We start from the raw sequence: 19775 nt of genomic DNA, 5'->3' as shown, positions 1-19775 counted from the left end.
TTGGAAATGTCACTTACAATTGTAGGTTTGTGATGCCAAAAAAAATGAGTTATTTCGACTATGTCTGTTATATTTAAGCCATTGGTGTGTCCTGTATCTACACTGTCAGCCAATATTATTTAATTTTTGAAGTGCATTCAGAGTGTAATGCTCTAGCTATTACCAGAGTTCACAAAATGTCTGGTAAAATTTCATCCAGTCCCATAACAGTACTGAAAAATTTACAATAAACAAAGAAGAGATTTAGTTTTTGGTCTAGTGTAGCTGAGTGTCTTTGGTGAGCTATGGGACACAGTGTGAGCCATTTAACCCATGTGTCATGGGTTTGAACTTTATTGGGTTCTAATTAGTGTACCGGTCCCAAGAAGATGTTTATTAATTGTTTTTTCTAGCAAAATAGATTTAACAGTGATTCAAATAAGCTTGAACAAGCCTCTACAATTTAAGTATAAAGTATGCGCACAAATTATGTAGCATGAAGAGAAATTCCCTAAACAACTGAAAAAAAAAATTCTCAAAATTGTAAAGTTCAATTAGGAAACTTTAATGCAATTTTAAAATATTTCTCTTTAAATATGCTGGTAACAACTTTAAAATCTCGTCGACGACAAAGATCATGTTAAATCAAATTCTAAAGAAACAAAGCAGTTATAAACTTTTCATCAAGCACTGTGTAATGTTTTTCAAGTATATTCTACAAAAGGTAGGTACAGACCAGTTATTTAGAAAAGCTACACTTAATGCTTAATAATACCCATACATAATTATACAGGTACTAAAACATATACAGACATTCAATAAATAACATTTTTCCTATAACATAAATATATTAGACAGAACTTTTAAAGGAAACCCAGATATTTCTATGGTATCTTTCAGTGTTTCCACAGGACCATCTACTTGTACTAAATGACAAATTCTCCTAGAAGAGAAGTCAGTGATCAGCTACATGTGGTGAGTTAATGTGTGTGAAGTCAAATCTAAGCACACAAGAGATTTAATTACTATAAAAAATTAGTGTTCTTAAAACAAGGATGTAAAAAACATTAATGAGCCGCACCAAGAGAAAACCAACATAGTGCATTTGCGACCAGCATGAATCCAGACTAGCCTGCACATCCGTGCAGTCTGGTCTGGATCCATGCTGGTTGCACTGCGCTATATTGGTTTTCTCATGGTGTGGCTCATAGTAGTGAAGAATGCGCAATAGTGAAAGTAAATTATTTTAGGTATAGGTGATGATATTCATGTCCTGATCATGAAATACATGAATCAGCCAAACCAAATTCTTGTGTCATCAATTAATTGGGAACAATGTTGTTTTTTTTCCACTAGGACTTAGTGTTTTGCATGTCAAACTTACATGGAAAAAAATGATAATCCATTTACACTGGAATTAACATATTTTCGAGTAATAAAAATCAAATGTTACACTGGCTGAAAACTTTTTGTGTGACACACATTTACAAAAATTTTAGGTAAGAAAATAGCCTTATCTTAAGAGGTATATGAAAAAACAAGAGCTGTCTCCGTAGGATGACACATGCCCCCGATGGCACTTTGAATGAATAGTTATGGCCGATGTTAGAGTTTAGGACCTTTGACCTACAGAGCTGGGTCTTGCGCGCGACACATCGTCTTACTTTGTCACACATTCATGCATAGTTATTTTAAAATCCATGCATGAATGACAAAGATATGGACCGGACATGCCCATCAATGGACTATCATGAAAAATGATCTTTAACGTCTAAGTGTGACCTTGACCTTTGAGCTACGGACCTGGGTCTTGCCTGTGACATGTCGTCTTACTGTGGTAGACATTCATGCCAAGTTATTTGAAAATCCATCCATCGATGACAAAGATATGAACCGGACACGCCCATCAATGCACTATCCTTTAACATCTAAGTGTGACCTTGACCTTTGAGCTATGGACCTGGGTTTTGCGCACTGCACGTCGTTTTACTGTGGTACACATTCATGCCAAGTTATTTGAAAATCCATCCATCGATGACAAAGATATGGACCAGACAGCGCCATCAATGCACTATCTTTAACGTCTAGGTGACTTGACCTTTGAGCTACGGACAGGGTCTTGCGCACTGGCAGTCGTCTTACTGTGGTACACATTCATGCCAAGTTATTTGAAAATCCATCCATCGATGACAAAGATATGGACCGGACACGAAAATTGCGGACAGACCAACAGACAGACAGACGGTTCAAAAACTATATGCCTCCCTTCGGGGGCATAAAAACAGTTTGAGCCACTTTCATAAAGTTGTAGCATATGGCTAAAATAGCAAATGGCAGAGTGCCCTCTAGAAGGTTATTAACGCAAGAAGTTGGTGTATAAAATTTACATGGTTTTCACAACCTTGTTTTAAGATGTCCTTACAAAGAGTTGCACACAAATACCTGTTCGTCTTCACACATTGATGCAAGCAGGCTTTTATTATTGAATTTCTTTAGAATACTTGCAAACATGCCTGTAAACTTGTGACGTCCCTTCAGCACACAATTATTAGATATTATATTTCAAAATAATCATTTCAAAATATTTTCTGTTCAGAAGTGTATAGTTTTTTTGTAATATGATACATTTATTTTTCAAGAAAACCTATAGGTAGCATAATTTTTGCCTACTGTCTTTAATACTACTGCTAAGATTCTTCTTATAAATTATTTCACAACATTAATCATATATATATGTTACATGCTATACGCAGACTTTGTTTTTGTTGTTAAGTTCCTCTTAGTTTTAATAATGTTTTGTACTTAGCATGAATTTTGTTGTGTCTTTAAAAACAAATAATTACCGATAAACAGAAACCACCTATTCCTTAACAATACAAAATGTATTGGGAAATCTTAAACTATTTATAATATACCAATATAAACTGTATAAAGCAAATCTCAGAGTTAGACAATATGCACAATTACTAAAGATTTATCATATTTGTATTGTCAGACTAAATTTTAAAACTGCAAGAATTGTAACAAATGAGCCGTGCCATGGGAAAACCAACATAGTGGGTGTGCGACCAGCATGGATCCAGACCAGCCTGCGCATCCGCGCAGTCTGGTCAGGATCCATGCTGTTCGCTTTTAAAGCCTATTGGAATTGGAGAAACTGTTAGCGAACAGCATGGATCCTGACCAGACTGCACGGATGCGCAGGCTGGTCTGGATCCTTGCTGGTCGCATACCCACTATGTTGGTTTTCCCATGTCATGGCTCAAATGGCTTTCAATAATTTAACTTGAACTGAAGGTACTGTTTAAAACTATCATAAGCAATGTACATACAGAATCTATGGTGTCATCAATGAGATACACACTGCATCTTTCACACTGTAAAAGTTCCTGAGCATCTAGCATGATTTTCTGTACAAGATTTTCAAGGTTTTGTTGTTCTTCAAACACCCCTCGTGCTAGGTTGAGCAAAAGCTGCAAAAATATATAGTGATTATATCTTAGAATGAGTTCCTGATTAAACAGTTCTATATTACAATGGTATTATGCATGAAGTATGTCTGCCATGAAGTCTCCCGTATGTTTATTCAGCAATGTTCTCTAATATCACCGACATGAGTGAGGTTCACTGAAGATCATATTATTACAGTCTCAATTCTCAGTTACAACTGAACCAGAAATATCAATATTTTTCCACATTGACATCTGAATTTCATATTTGGTTAGGACATCATTTCAACATGTGTCATTGTGTTATTTAATTTTTATTACATACATCAGTACTGCGAATAATGAACAGCCTATTGAACAAATAGTATATGTGTTAATACATATGTAACAAAAAGATTTTTAGCTTTGCATTGAGAAATATGCACTCATTTTTGGGCGGAATGATAATATGCTCCTAAAGTCACACAATATTTCTCCTGTAGAACTCCTGCATATTTCTCTATACGAAGCTTATAATCTATAAACATTTGATGAACATGACCTCTTTCAGTTGAGACATTGTCCATGCAGTATAGCACCCCATTACATGGCAGAGCTCATATCTGCTGAGGATAAGTGCCGTAATGTTTTGAACAAAAAATAAAAAAAAACTCATGCTGCTCGTTACTCAAGCCTTCTGCTTACAGTATACATATTTATTACAAATAATTATTACCCTTACAGAAGCAAGCCTCTGTGGCGTACATGCTGCGTATTTGCTGTGTATATGCCGCGAACACAGTAGTACGCCAGAGGATTACATTTTACATACACCGCATGCCGCGTACATGCCGTGTACTATTTCGACGAGTACACAGCATGTACGCAGGAGGTCACTAGTACACTTCAAGTACGCAGCACAGACTCTGAAAATTTAAGGAGTACACTGCATGTACGCAGGAGGGACTTGTACAAGAAAATAGTACACTGCATGTACACTGCAGATACTTCGAAATTTATAACACTTCTATTTAGTTGCATTAAAGTTGTTTCCCCTTGATGCAGTTACGCCATTTTCCTCAGATGTTTACCAAATTACATGCTACAAAAATTGATTTATTTCATTGAAAAGTGGATGAAGAAAAGCATACTAATTTATTTGATAACATCAATCTACATTATTTTGGTAAGGGTAAATACTTATTGATGCATGTCACTTATCTTTTTTCTGTTTTTTTCTGTCCAAATGATCAGCATTTGCATAAGAAAGTTGGTGGGGTAAGGAATTTACATTATCACAGCAGTTTCGCCACAGGAGTACACAGCATGTATGCAGCAGGAGTACACAGAATGTACGCCGCAGGACTCGGCCCAGGAGTACACAGAATGTACGCCGCAGGAGTACACAGCATGTACGCCGCAGGACTCGGGCCAGGAGTACACAGAATGTACGCCGTAGGAGTACACAGCATGTACGCTGCAGGGGTAGTACACCGCAGGCTCATTTGCATGTAAAAAGTGTATGTGCCAAGTACATGCTGCGTACTATTTCCCGCATACTAAATTCCTCCAGCATACATCCTGTGTACTATGTAGTCCACAGCATGTACGCAGCAAGTAGTACGCGGCAGAGCTCATTTGCATGTCAAAAGTGTACTACAAACGTACTATCGGTGTATGTGCGGTGTATATCCTGCGTACTATAATTTAAAGCCCTTGATTTCAGTACACATCATGTACGCATCATATACGCTGTATGTACACAGCAAGAGTACGCAGCAGGCCTTTTTCTTCTGTAAGGGTACAGATCTAGCAATGAGGCTATTATAATGTGTAGTATCTCGTGTATAGTGTTACCTTATTGCGTTTATATTCTTGAACTGACAACTCGAACAGTTGAGCATTTGTGATTCCAATTCCACAAAACATCAGGTACTTTCGAAATACCTTAAAATAATGTAATGGATAAATTAATACAAGTTGATATTATTCAGAGAAAGCTTCAAGTTCACAGTCTTAAAAATACTATAATCTGCAATCTATGTATGATTCTATCTGAATGGAATGTTCAAACATAGGATACTGGTTCCCCTCCACTTTCTGTCACTGTAATGTCATATATGTTAACTACTGACTATACAAGACTAAGTAAACTTTTATATTAACTCTAGCTTAGGTAAGGGTATAGACACTACAAAATATTATCAAGAAAAACAAGATAAAAGAATCTGAGAGTAAAAACAGCTTTTTGAGTGGGTGGAAGGGGGGTGTGTTGGTGATGGCTGGGTTATGAGTAAGAGAGGTAACAGTTTTACAGTTTCATCAAAACCATGGTCAAATACTTTTTCAGATACAGATCTGTGACACAAGCTTTTAGGCTCTTAATGCATATTTTTGACTGAGTCAAAGGCCATACCCTGTCTTGCAGAGCAAAGTCCCAAATAAAATCGCAGATGCACAACTTCATATGCCAAATGATAATATTCCTATCTGTTTTCATGATTCTAGGTCAAGCACTTTTTGAGATATATGCATCAATGCAAAGTCCTTTATTTGTTGACACACCACCTCAATGACTCAAACATTTCAGCATTTTAATCAAAACTAACAGCTCCATACAAATCAAAGTTACAGCTAGCACTAACAAGATCAGACAGGTACTTTGATCCTTAGTGGGACCATGTCCTTGAAACAAAGAATGATGTTCTGGGGTAATATTAAGGTAATTATTTCTGTAAAAAAAAAAGAGATTGTTCAATGCATGTCAAAGTTTATTGTGCCCTAGACAAGACCATGTATGACCTTTGATCCATTCACAGTGTGACCTTGACCTTTCAAATAGAAGTCTATGATTTGCATGCCAAATATACATGCACATCAAAGTTGTGGCTTCTAACATCACCTTTGATCCCTATGACAGTGACCTCCAAGAGAGGGGCCATTGGACTTGTACTTGACACTCAATCTCACTGACATAAAATATTTTTATGCCAAAAAAAAAATAAGACTGTTCAATGCAAATCAATGATTGTTTTGGACTGGTAAGCCTGAAAATGAACTGTGATCCTTATATATGACCTAGACATTTGTGATAGGGGCTTGAGTTTGCGTGTATTACTCTGTCCCTACAAGGCAAAGTTACATTTATGCCAAATAAAATCAAGTCACAGTTACAGGCTGGACAAACTCTAAAATGCCCTTACATACCTGTGAGGTTTAACTTCAAAAACAATTTAGGCCTGGTGTTTGCGTGATACCAACTGCCTCACTGATAACATTTATGCTAGATAAAAATAAGATTGCTCCATTTTCATCAAGGTCATGGCCTAGACAAGAACTTACACAACCTTTGACCCCTTAATATGACCTTGAGATCTGAAATTGTACAACATTCTATCTGAGGTATACATTTATGCCAAATATAAACAAGGTTGCAATTTATGCATGTCAAAGTTATTGTCCAGACATAATCAGATGGACCTATAATGCAACAAAGCATAAACACACTAATGCACATATATCAAACAGCCATTTTGACGGCTATGCAGAGTTCACCACAAGCAGGCTCAACAGCCAAACTGTAAATCTGTTCGATCCACTATTTTGTTTTCAATAATAATATGAAAGGAAGATTTTTTACATCATAATCAGCTACTTATAACATCTTCTTTCTGAAAGTCATTTAATTCATAATTAGCTCACAAAACCATTACTAGCAATGCACCAGCATATCTTTTGCTTACCTCAACATCTTGTTCTTCAAACTCGTGATTGCCAGTAATCTTGTTTATAATTTGAGCTACCCCTATCACTTCATTGTCATGGTTTTGAATTGGCATACATAAGATACTGTGAGTCCTGTATCCTGTTTTCTTATCTATATCCTTGTTGAATCTTGGATCCTGTAAAAATTGAATTTAAAACACTGGAATTCTGAAACGTTTTTTGAAAACACATAAAAAATCTGAAAATAGCCATCGCATCAAAGGGAAAAGTATCAAGAAAATGCTATGAAAAAACACTGAATATAATTATTGTTATTTTTTCTTTTACAATTTTAGCTTTAAAGTTTAACATCAACTGCTAATCTTTTCAATTTCAGGTTTATACCTGGCTGCTTTTAATCACAAACCAGTGTGTTTTTTTCTGGCCAATTTGGGGCCGAAATGGAATCCCAATGGCAAATAGTATGTTTTTTTTCCCCCGATTTCAAAGCTTAAATTCCCAAAGTTATTTTTTTTTTTCAACTTTTTCAAACAAGACTTAAACCTTAAACATTTGAAACATAAGACAGTTTGCTAACTTAATGCATAATGATAAATTATGGCATTTTTTTTCTTAAATGTGACATTTTAATAAAAAATATAACTTTTAACAATTCCCAATTTTAATAGGAATTTTACGACATATTTTTCCCAATTGTAAAGGTCCTGGTTCCATTCCCAAATTTGTGGAAAAATACTTTGCAAACTAAAACTGAAATACAGGTATTTGTAAAAAAATCGTAGGGAAAAGAATAAATACATATATTTTCTATGTCTTGGATCCAATATTTACAGGGTTTAATGTTCATGTAAGATGTAGTATTAGGTATTTGTCACAGATATGAATCTGCCATTCAATATTATGTCTTTTTAGCATTTTATTTGTGTATCTTGAAAAAGGCATAAGGCGTAAAAAAAATATTTGTTTCCGGTATCAGGCAGACCTACCCTAAATTTTTGGTTCGACCCTAAATGTTTTTATGGAGAATATTTTTTCAACAAAAAGTTGTAAAACTGCACTTTGTATGCTTTAAACATGGTCAGTGATGTTAGAAATCAACTTACTGATGCTCTAAAGGCATAACCCCCTTATTTGTATTCAATTTTTTGACACAAAAATAATTTCAGAAAAGTCTCACTTCATAAAAAAAAAAATCAAAAAATTTTTTTTTTCTGATCTATCTACCCAAATTTTTTGAGCATGTTACCGGAAACAAAGAATTTTTTTTGTGTTTATGTTTATACATGGTTTTTTTTTTTTGCAATGACATTGTACAAACACATTACCTCATAAGCTTCTTTAATGTTGACTGTTTCTTTGGTTAACGCTACAGCTCCCACAATGCCCCGTCCCAAAGGAATTTTGATTTCCGTCTCTTCAGTGTGTAATGACTCTTCCAGAGTTGAATTCTCTGTCACATCAAACAGTTTTGAAACTAAGAACCTATTGTCTTTTGATCCCCTGACCAGAAATAAGCTTCCCCTATCACTACCAGTTAATACACTAACATTGCGCAATATCTTATGACACAAAACATTCACATCTAATTCACTTGCAATGTCTCTTATAAGTTCCATGAACATTTCTGATTCATTCATAGCAAGAAGTTTATCTCTTTGAACAAGAGATCTTTTCCTTTTTCTGACCATTCCATCAACATAATTCTTAAACATATTAGAAGTGATAGAGTTCCTGGCTGAAGTGTCGAATTGTGGTGCAGAATCAACTGCATCTATGTTTTTAATTTTATACATAAGTTCTGGTGTTGCATGTTTCTTTAGCCAGTTTTCAAGAAACTCAGAATTTTCAAGGAGAAAGTTCTCCACATCATCTTCTTTAAGAGGTGACCCCATCTTTGCATCACACATTCTTTTACTTGAGTTGTGAGCTACTTTTGCAAGAAAAGATATTTTGCTACATTCCTATGGTATCATTTGGCTACCTCATCCTGGAAAACACAAAAAAGCATGTTTTAGAACCACAGTTGATAAACCAGATATGCAAGTTAACAAGAGGGCCATGATGGCCCTATATCGCTCATCAAAGTTGATCTGGCCTACTGACCTAGTTCTTGACCCCACATGACACAGTTTCAAACTTGACCTAGAGAATGATATCAAGAAAAACATTCTGACCAAGTTTCATAAAGATTGGGTCACAACTGTGGCCTGTAGAGTGTTGACATGCTTTTCTTTTGATCTGACCGGTTGACCTAGTTTTTGACCTATAGATGTGACCCCGATTCAAACTTGACCTAGAGGTCATCCAGACAAACATTCCGACCATTTCTCTTGAGCTGGGTGACCTAGTTTTTAACCCCGCATGACCCAGACTCAAACTTGACCTAGCGATCATCAAAACAAACATTCTGACCAAATTTCATAAAGATTTGGTCACAAATGTGGCCTCTAGAGTGTTAACAAGGCAAATGTTGATGGACGACAGGCGACGCCGGATGCAGGACAATTAATTATGACTGGTCACAATAGCTCACCTTGAGCACTTTGTGCTCTGGTAAGCTAAAAACTGAAGCCACATTGGACGTAATGTAATATTACAGTGTTGACAGTTTTGCATTTTAAAGATTTAATGGTTTGTTTGTCAATATGTTTTAATTATTCAGTTATTCAAACTTTATAACTGCATTTCTTTGCCAAGCATATCCATGGCAAAGCTAAAAGATGACATTTCGTATTTTTCAAGCTGTGTTATTTTTTAGCTCTTTATTTAAGTCTGCAGTGAAAAGTACTTTCTCTTTTTAACATTTAGCAGCTTTTTTGCTTTTCTTGTTGCCAAAAACATTTGTTGTTTCAGACATGGCTTACTCAAGGTATATTGTAAACATTTCAAGGCAGAAATTCTAAACCATCAAGCTATATGACAAACTTATTTCGGCTGCAGAAAAAGAGTAAAAATGTGCAAGGTTTTAAAGGTACTAAAACTTCAATACAGCAGTATTGTCTTATCAGTCAGATCAATGATCACGCAAATGCATTTAGCATATAAAAACTGCTGTAACAATGATCTCATTGTAAGCAGTTAGCAACATGTGGTTTACAGACCGATTACCTTGGTGACAATTTATTGGAATTGTTGACAAGTTTAGTTTGCCACTTAGAGGTGTAAATAACATATCACTGGCAAGAGGTTGTGTGATGATGATATTCTAATCTTGCTAACATTGCTCTAAGCAGGGTTGCCTGATTCCATGCTTGTAATTTGATCATGCAAAATGGGCATAGCAAGAGCTCTTACCTTACTACCAGGGCCAAGAATGTGATTGGACAGTAACTTTATGGGTGGCAGTATAAATATTAGCCTGGCAGCCTTAGCCCTACTAAGAGTGGACGCAACAGTCCAGTGGTAACACTGTCTGACTAAGAGTCCAGGGTTCGTGAGTTCGAGCCCCCACTCCTCCAACTAAAAATTACTAACACTGGGATAAGAGTCCCTTGTATGGGTGCTTTACACCTGGCACGCTAAAGAACCAGGGTAACTTCTGGAATTTGAGCGTCTTCTGTATCTTGCAGTATCCTTTGACTAACATTACTAACAGTCTTCCGGAGGAGTCGCCTATATGGGTTACCGTTGGCGACTACAAATAAGCTTACATACAAACAAACATTAGCCCTTCTCTTAGATTAGCGTGTTCAGCTGGACTAGAGGACTGATCAGTATGAAATGTTAGAAATATCCTGTCATATAACTTTCAAAATTCCACCGGTAACCAAGAAAATTTTGACAGTGGCAATGCTGGTAACTACTAGCAAATTGCTCAAAATACCATATGGCTGTATGACAGTCATCTGGCATGGGGGTGCCAGTTGGGTTGTCGGCATGCGTAAAGTCACAGGAAACACCAGTCCAGCGTAAAAGAAAAAATTTTCATACCCAGGTTATTTAATTAAGCATTTGCTTGCACATCTCATAGACTGGGGCCAAAGCTTAATTATCAGATACACACCACATGGAGTCCTGCTAATGAAAGCCTTTTTATCGTAAAAATTAAAGCACAGACGTATATATGATATAAAAAAGGCAAAGCCTCTGAGCGAGCGTAGCTTAAACAACAAAGAAACTATTCACTGCTCAAAATAATTCGCAAGAACCTATTCACTTGAAAAAAAAAAAAAATTTAGTGTCATCATACCTGTAACAGTGAATATCATATGTTGCAAAATTTATGGAAAGCTGGTGTCATGGTGACGTCATTACCTATTTGCCGTATTCATGTGGCTTTATGCTTATTAATGACATCTTTTTCCCATTTTCTGGCCAATGCTTGATCTTTTAAAAGAATTAAAATAATATTATTTTCTACCAACTGGAAATCTTTCTTGCATTATTTTTGAGTGATGGATAATATTCAGCAATCAAATGAAGTTCTGTATTCACTGCGAACAAAGCATTTCCTGTGAGCACCTGTCCGCTAGGGTGCGCTTTTCGTAAAATAAAAGCAAAATTGAAATTATTTCCATAACATAACTTTTTTAAAAATAAAGACACCTAAATGAATATAGCGATTGTAACTCAAATATGAAATTAAAAAAAAAAAAATTTTCTCCCCCAACTTTGACGGAAGTAGGAAAAAATGGCGGGCCCCCTGACGTCAAAGGTTTTTCAGCTACATCACTTTGCCTCATTCAGAACACTTTTGTTATATTCGCCTACACATTGCAGTAAGGCGAGCTACGCGCTCGCAATTGCGCAATTGCTCACGAGCTTTGCTCACTATAAACATTTGATACCCACACACTTGCATTTATTTCCTCTGTTTTAAAAAGTCAATAATAGATTTAATTATGAAAAATGAAACTACTTTAAAAACTTGAAATGACCCCTAAACTGCCAAATTCAGCATCTAGCCTAGTTAGACAAGCTTACTGTCGCTGAGTGGCTGCTTTTTAATTTCCGACATTGCACAGTTTGACAGTCACAATATAAAACAAACTGTATGCGCCGGATTAGTCCGACTACTAGCCTAGATGATCTAAATTGGTGACCAGTGGCAGTTTGTCGTTATTTCCGAGGGAAAAAACGCTTGCTTTACTGGTGTATAGATACAAACGCTTTTTTTTTGGAAGTTTTCGAATTACACTATTACACTGCTAATTACCGTTCTGCAATGAATCGGACACTGGTCTTTTTTTTTTATTTGACAGCTACTGAATTTTGTAAACAACCGCCATTGAAACGCGGGTGCGACTCAATGATGACGTAACACTGCTTCTAGTCAAGGTCTAATATAATGACAAGATCGCATTGACGGTCATAAATCTAACCACAAACGTTAATTTTCTTGCTATCGATATATATCGTACCTTGCGTAATTTACAAAGATGCTTACGTTTATACACAGTTATGATCATAAAATATGTTTGTCACAATTTCAGTATATTTTAGAATGTTTACTATCAATGCTGTAGATTCTAGCAAAGTCAAGTTTCTCTTGGTTAGTTTTAATTAATTTAGATCTATGAAATAATTTAACATCAGTACTCCATAGTATGTTGTATCGCGTCTATACCCTGTGATCCGTTGTATTGTGTTGTTCTCCGTGTTTGATTTATCGTGATGTGTCTGCCCGTGCATATAGACTTGTTTTGTATCAGAGAATACGTTTTAATTGGTCAGTTATGCTTTCTGCACGAATAACAACTTTTTTGGCGCGAACTAACATTTGCACGGCCCTCTATAATCATCCTTTAGAATCAGCTCAGAGTGAACACATATCCCTTTCTAACTACTTTATTGTAAACTGCCATAACCTTTGGACAAATTAGCTTACTTTTTATTTAAGTGTACAGAGTTATATTCATACATATGTTATATGGTTTTCTTTATATGTACTAGACTAGACTGGTACTCTGTCTAATAAATGGAAGAAGCTACAACATGAGTTTGAGTCCCACTCACGAAATGCTGTAAAAAATGAATGTAATGGGAATTTAAAACATGTTGAACTTGTAATAAAACATACTTTATGATCTAGGTCTGTCTTCAGTTTGATTTAAAGAGGCTGAGGAGGGGCTGTGGAATGACCCCTAAGCCTGAAAATAATTGCAGAATTGAAGTATATACGGCTATCAACGGTTGGACTTGTCCAGTTTCTGTTTGAATAAAAAAAACTGTGATATATTTTTGTTTTGTTCAAAATTTTCACAGTTTTGAACGGAACTCATTTGACACTTCCTTACATAGTTTAAAATAATCATTCAAGTTATTTAAGGTTTGGTAGGCCCTACTTTGAGAACTTATGAAGGATGCAAATATGTAGAACGTATAAGTTTATTGAGCTTTTGAACCGACTAAATGTTAACTAAAAGTATACACCAAAGATGTATAAAAGCTGCAACTGATATGCATAAATTTATGATACTATAGTACAATTAAAGTAATTTGAAACGCAAAGAAAGTAACAAAAGCTATGGCAAGTGCTTATCAAGGATGCCACTTAACGGAGAATAATTTTGAAATGCTATAAACAACACTTTAAAGAGAACGTGAAGAAAAGCTTGTATAACTAGAGCTACATTTTTTTATATAAAAAAGTGAGCATATCAGCACAAAATCAAAATTAAACTGGCCTTAATTACGTTTCACATCCTTATCTAGCTGACTGTCACGGAAGATATCAAACTCGTACACGATCTAAGTCCTAGTAAAATCTTAACTAGTATTCATTTGACGCGACTATGGATCAGATCAATGTAGTTAAGTAACATGCAAGTTTTTTCTGTTTTTCCCTTTTCTCATTTTGCCTTTCTTCGCATTTGTTTTCTTAAATAACTCGTTGTTTAATTATACAAAGTATACCAACAGGGTGAAATATCCTAATATTATTCTGACAAAAATGTTATCTTTATAAGCTGAATATATAATTTACATGATGACGCAATATGTCCTTACTCAAACAATTATCAGTTTCCTGTAGTACAACATATGATCTTATAATTTCGCGCCAATATTTATACAGTGTATTTACTTTTTATAGAAAAGTAAGATACAATCTATTTTACACGTTATCAATTCCCTTTAATCAAAAGTGTTAGCCTGTAGATTTATAAACCCATTAATCTCAAGTTTTATAAGTTCAGTCTAGTTTGTACTTACAGATATAAATCCACATGTAAACAGTATAATTGTGTCACAACTACTCAACGCAGACAAGAAACAATTTCCGTATTCATAGCTAGAAAACAATCCATACTAGATATACGACTAGGACACAAGTGAAATTCCCGCGTCACATCAGAGAGAAGCATCAGGCTTTTAAAACTGCACGGATCGATATTACAGTTTGATTGAACTACAGGGGGATTAGGAGAATAATGCATGTGATATGTTGTACAAATAGCGATATAATCACAACGCAAAGTAGAGTTTGTATAGTATATTTAATATGAAAACGTTTTGAATTTAAACTCTTGTGGACCTCCGTTTCAAAGTTCATCTTCGGTCAGTACTTGTTTGCATATTTTTGTTAAATTTTGCTGTTCGTATCAGACTGATTTTTCTCGTCAATATTTTACCTTTAAGAAAATTGTAACGTTTACTCTATATTATATGTATATGTGAGCGATAAGTTTAGTTTCCTCGTTAATATAAATAAAACTGGGGGCCATTTGGACTACATTTCTTTTGACGGGTTTTCTGTATTATTAAGTGGTAATTCAAATGCATAATAGCTAGATTTCAAGGACAATTTAAATTCCTACATAGTTTTCAATATCGATGCTAGAGTTGTTTGCCTTCTTTTGAAACGGGATATTCACCAGAATTTCAATGCAATATTCTGTCTGCTAAAGAGTAGTAGTTTTCGGACGGATTGAAATATGGTCACGGCGAATATTATTTGCTGATGGAAAATATGGTCACGAGTTGTTTTTTTTTGGAACCACAAATGTTTGGATCGGGTTTAAAAGGTAATGAACGGGGCTTGCTGATGCACAAAAGAAACACATAAAGATACCAGAAAGCCATATATGACCTGCATAATTTCGATATCGATCTAAAACTACAAATGAAAGTCAATCGTGTTGCACGGACTAATCATACTTATGGCACTGGTCCTAAAATGAACCACGAATTTTTATCGATGTATTCTTTGCCCATCTTTAGAAATTAGTTAAAGCTATATTCTTAATTTTATATGCATTCAAAATTGTAAATTATTGAACATATTGCAGTTAGGAGTTTTCTGTTTGGACAAAAACATATGAGCATGAAATGCAATTTGTAAAGTAGCCACTCTGCCTTTAATCATGTCGTGCTAGGAAGACAATTCATAACAAAATATTAAAGCAACCTTTGATATGTTACCAATAGAATAGTCTCAATTTGACCCCTAAATTTGCTTACACCAGCATTTTTTTCTGTAACATTCGTCTCGTATTTTCTCGGAAAAATGCTGCTTGAAGATGCACGATTTTGTTTGTACGGTAGTTTTGTCTGTTCCGTTGTGTCTAATAATGAGTCGAATTATAATAATTAAATATGTAAATCATTCCTGCAACTTCATTGTGGAACATGCGCCAGTGGGATTTTACATTGTCATTTGTCTAAAATTGCAACTTATCGCATAGTGCGGCAATTTTCCTTTGATCTTTGCAGCATGTTATACATAGTAACACACATTATTACTACAAAACTGTGCTGATATCTTACAAAACTGTTGCGATATATATCAACACGGAAATCTCTATGGAGTTTCATAAGAAAAAAAGTGTTCCGATATATATCAGCACAGTAAAACTGTTCCGATATATATCGGAACACTTTTTCTCTATTGAGGTCCTATCAAGGGAGTATAATTTTTTCTTTTCAAAGAAAAGATGATTTTAGCTCCAATTTACAGTTCACAGAGAAAGAATTGTCACAAACACCTACATTTATAAAGTAAAAGAATAAATAAACTAGATTATTTCAAAACATGATAGTCATTGCCAAATACAGAAATACATGAAATATATGAAATTCTGAGATTTCTCAAATGTTTCTTTTTCTTTGATTTTTTTTACAAACAAAACAACAAGTTTTACAATATGTCTGGCCAATGAAATGCAAAGATTTAAAACCAATGCAGAAATTTGTTGGGTACTTTTATCTGGGGAACACATTTTCTAAAACAGAAGTTTTAGTGTTTCAGTCAGCGAGGCGCAGAAAGGGAATCAAAATAGTAAAAATAATAATAAACAAATTTAAATGAAAATAATATATAAATTTTAATGATAAACTATGCGATAAAACAGTTATAATATGTATGCTCGTGTGTTACCAGGATATATCAGAGCTAGGGGTACATCTCGTTATTTTTCTCTTCACATATCTGTCTCGGCCTACCGGCCTCGACGATATGTGCAGAGAAAAATACCCTCGATGTACCCCTAGCTCTGATATATCCTGGTAACACACTCTCACACATACTATAACTATTACTTATTTTGATGGAACAGATGGCAAAAACAGTTTGCTTTCTTGTAGTGTTATATAAACCAGTAGCAAACTTCAGGTATAAGCTTTTATAGTCGCCGGGACTACCAATTCGCAACCCCAGCTTGTTTCACTCAAATCATGACAACAAAAACACTATCTATAACCATGGGACTGTTTGATAACGTTGCACAAAGTACTGCGGTGTATTAAACAAAACTGCATTTTGTATTCTTAGAAAAATATACTAAATCTAACTTATGAATCGGAACGAAGGTACGGAAAATTCTGTCGTCTATCTTAATTTATCTATATTATTTTGTAATATATCATAAAATTGACACTGGCAGTTTTATTGTGTTAAAGATGGAAACACTGTGACAAAAATAATTTCAGATACCCAAGCATAGTGTAATAACAAACTGATCTGGTGTAAATTTGGTCAGTGAATTTATTAAAAATAACAATAACATTTCTTCATAAGAGAAACCCTTAATATTTATATATTGTTAAAAACTGAAATTATTGTATGTTTGATGATGTACGTTGTACAAGTCAAAATAAATTATATGTTCTGTTCTGTTCTGTTCTATGAAGTGCGAAAATTTGATTTGAAACATAACTTTTCGTTTGCCCACCTTTTGAGTATTTATCTGAAGTCAATGTCAAACAAAAATGCGTTTGGTCTTGACCATTTACAAATCCACTCTGATTACATGATTACTTTATAATACATTCGAATGAATTGTCGATCCGCGTAATTATACTTTTTTTAATGTAAGCCTTAATACGTGAAAGATGTTAAAGAAGTTTGTTTGATATTATGACAGTTATAACACTGAAATGCTATGAATTATTATCTGTAAGAATTAAGGATGATTATGAAACAAATCACATAAACGCTGTTTACTAGATTAACCGTAATGCCAGAGTAGTCTAAAAAAAACTACAGAACTTTTTCCTATCTCATTTTAAAAGGATGAAAGATACGCGTCTAAAGCGGCATTTAAATGAAACCAAATTTCACCAGGACCTGCAGTCCGAATGCAGAAAGTAGTCTTCAAATGATCTGTCTTTGAGTTACATAATGCACGACAAACCCGCTACTGTCATATGAAGGCGAAATGGAATGTTTCAGCAGAAGCTGTGGGTAGGAGTGAAGCATTGCGCTGCATCGGGGGTTGTTTCGCCGAAATCGTCTCGTGGATGTATCGCAAAATACTTTAGCTCCATGCTTATAAGATTAAAATGTTGTTGTTGACATCAAAGCATAAACCAAAACGAATCAATGACGTTTCGCTGACGTTCAATGACCCTGTGAAAAATCAACAAACTGTGAGAGGAATCATGATAGACTCCAATATTGATATAGATACTGAACAGCAAATCATTTCTTTGTGTTTGGCTGGATATGCACAGCTGAACAGAATAGTCACAGTCTGTATCTTACCAGTGGTACCAGCAAGTTCCTTGTCAATGCCTAGTCACCTCATATTACGACATTTGTTGAGTAGTATTCCTGTGGTTTACAAACTTCGTAAGATCTTGGGTCATGGTAATTTTCCAAATGTATTTGGTAAAATTATAAAACATTTTATTAAAAAAGGTTACGACCCAACTGTTTTGAGACATACCGCATGTTTAGTGTTCAACCCGTTTACATTTGGACACTACGTTTCCCTCTTTGATTGTGTCTGACGGAAGAGGGGGAGGACTCTATGATAAGCAGTTTTTAAATCCTACCAGGACTGAACTGTTTTGAGATCTGTCTTCTGGCCTGTTTCGTCGGGCTCTTAAGGGCGTTTCTCTTGTTGCTCTGTCTTCTGAAAAGGCATTGAGTACATACGTTTTTGGTTCTTAAGGTTTGCTTTTTATATTTTTATACACAAGCATTTTTGTGTTTTACATGCCATGCCTTTTTGTTTCCATTACGTGTGTTAGAGATTCACCTGGAGGGGATTACTTTTATTTACACTGTCCCGTGTCTTTGGAACATGGTGGGGGTAAGAGTGAGGTTGGGTGCGCACCATAAACCGGTTTAAGCTCCCCAGTGGTGTTTTGCCACTGACCGTTCCAAGGCGGTGCCCCACTGTGTTCTGTGTTCCTTTGTTTGTTCGTTTTGTCCTCTGTGTTGGCTTTGTGTGTGTACACGTGTACGTGTGTGTGTGTTTGTGGTGTGCACGTCTGCGTGCTGTAGGTTTCGTTTTGGGGAGGCTGCGATTTTGGTACGTGGCATTCCCTTTTTGATATTTGTCTTTGTTTTTTTTTCCAAACACCACATTGGACAAATCACAACATGTGCAGAACATAGCAGCTCGCATTTTCGTTAGGATGTCCCGCCATAGTCATGCTGAAGGAGCTTCACTGGTTATCAGTAAAATAAATAATTATCATATTCCAGCCTATGATAGAGATATGATAGAAGTGTACAAACCAGTTAGAACCGTACGGTTACATGACACTGTGTCACAGGTTGTACCTATTACTAGAACCATAATAAATTGCAATTAGAGCCTTCCGTTTACTACCCCAAGGAACTCTCTTCCCGTCAAGATTACGGAATCTGAGAAAAATTCTGCTAGACTAATTTCCTTTTTGACCATTTCGCAAAATGATTGGTACATCTCTTTATGTATGAATGCGTAGAACATTATTTGTTTCTAATTTCATGTTTTAAGGTTTGCTTTTTATATAATCAAACAGGAGCATTTTTGTGTTTTACACGCCATGCCTTTTGTTTCCATTGCATATGTTAGAGATTCAACTGGCGGGGGTGATTCACCTGGCAGGGTTAAGAGTGAGGTTGGATGCGCACCATAAACCGGTTTAGGCTCCCCAGTCGTGTTTTTCCCACTGACCGTTCCAAGGCGGTGCCCCACTGTATTCATTTGTTTGTTCGTATGTGAGTGTGTGTTGGTGGTGGTGTGCACGTCTGCGTGCTGTGAGTTTCGCGTTTTTGGAACATGGCATTCGCTGTAATATTTATCCTTACTTTTCCACTTATAATGTTTGTCTTGGTTTGGTATCTATATTTTGATAAAAAGCAGTTCATAATCGTATATATTTTTGGAACATGTTGTTTATAGCACCTGTGGGCGTGTGTATGTACTGCATGAAAATGGTCCATATAAAAATGGTATAATAAAAACGAGACCAAAATAATAACATTCA

General features: G+C 35.4%; 1 protein-coding gene across 8 annotated transcripts in view; it reads right to left on the bottom strand.

Moving 5' to 3' along the window:
- LOC123546415 (cGMP-specific 3',5'-cyclic phosphodiesterase-like) overlaps positions 1-19775 on the bottom strand; it is a 128715-nt gene that overhangs the window by 48473 nt on the left and 60467 nt on the right. For 6 of the 8 annotated variants that reach the window (XR_008372310.1, XM_053550765.1, XM_053550764.1 and 3 more), the window contains exons 3-6: positions 8459-9120; positions 7151-7309; positions 5265-5354; positions 3312-3452 (exon numbers count right to left, since the gene is read on the bottom strand). Coding sequence is in view for 7 of the 8 variants with exons in the window: in XM_053550765.1 (XP_053406740.1) it covers positions 3312-3452; positions 5265-5354; positions 7151-7309; positions 8459-9040 (972 nt within the window). In the remaining variant the exon portion in view is untranslated. Of the gene's footprint in view, positions 1-3311; positions 3453-5264; positions 5355-7150; positions 7310-8458; positions 9121-12288; positions 12381-14285; positions 14416-19775 lie in introns of those variants that run through there. The other 2 variants (XM_053550761.1, XM_053550760.1) reach the window with 2 other exon arrangements.

Source organism: Mercenaria mercenaria, chromosome 9 (assembly GCF_021730395.1).
Source record: "Mercenaria mercenaria strain notata chromosome 9, MADL_Memer_1, whole genome shotgun sequence".
Lineage (NCBI taxonomy): Eukaryota > Metazoa > Mollusca > Bivalvia > Venerida > Veneridae > Mercenaria > Mercenaria mercenaria.
The sequence above is the reverse complement of the archived record's forward strand: the minus strand, read 5'-3'. Positions and strand labels throughout refer to the sequence as shown.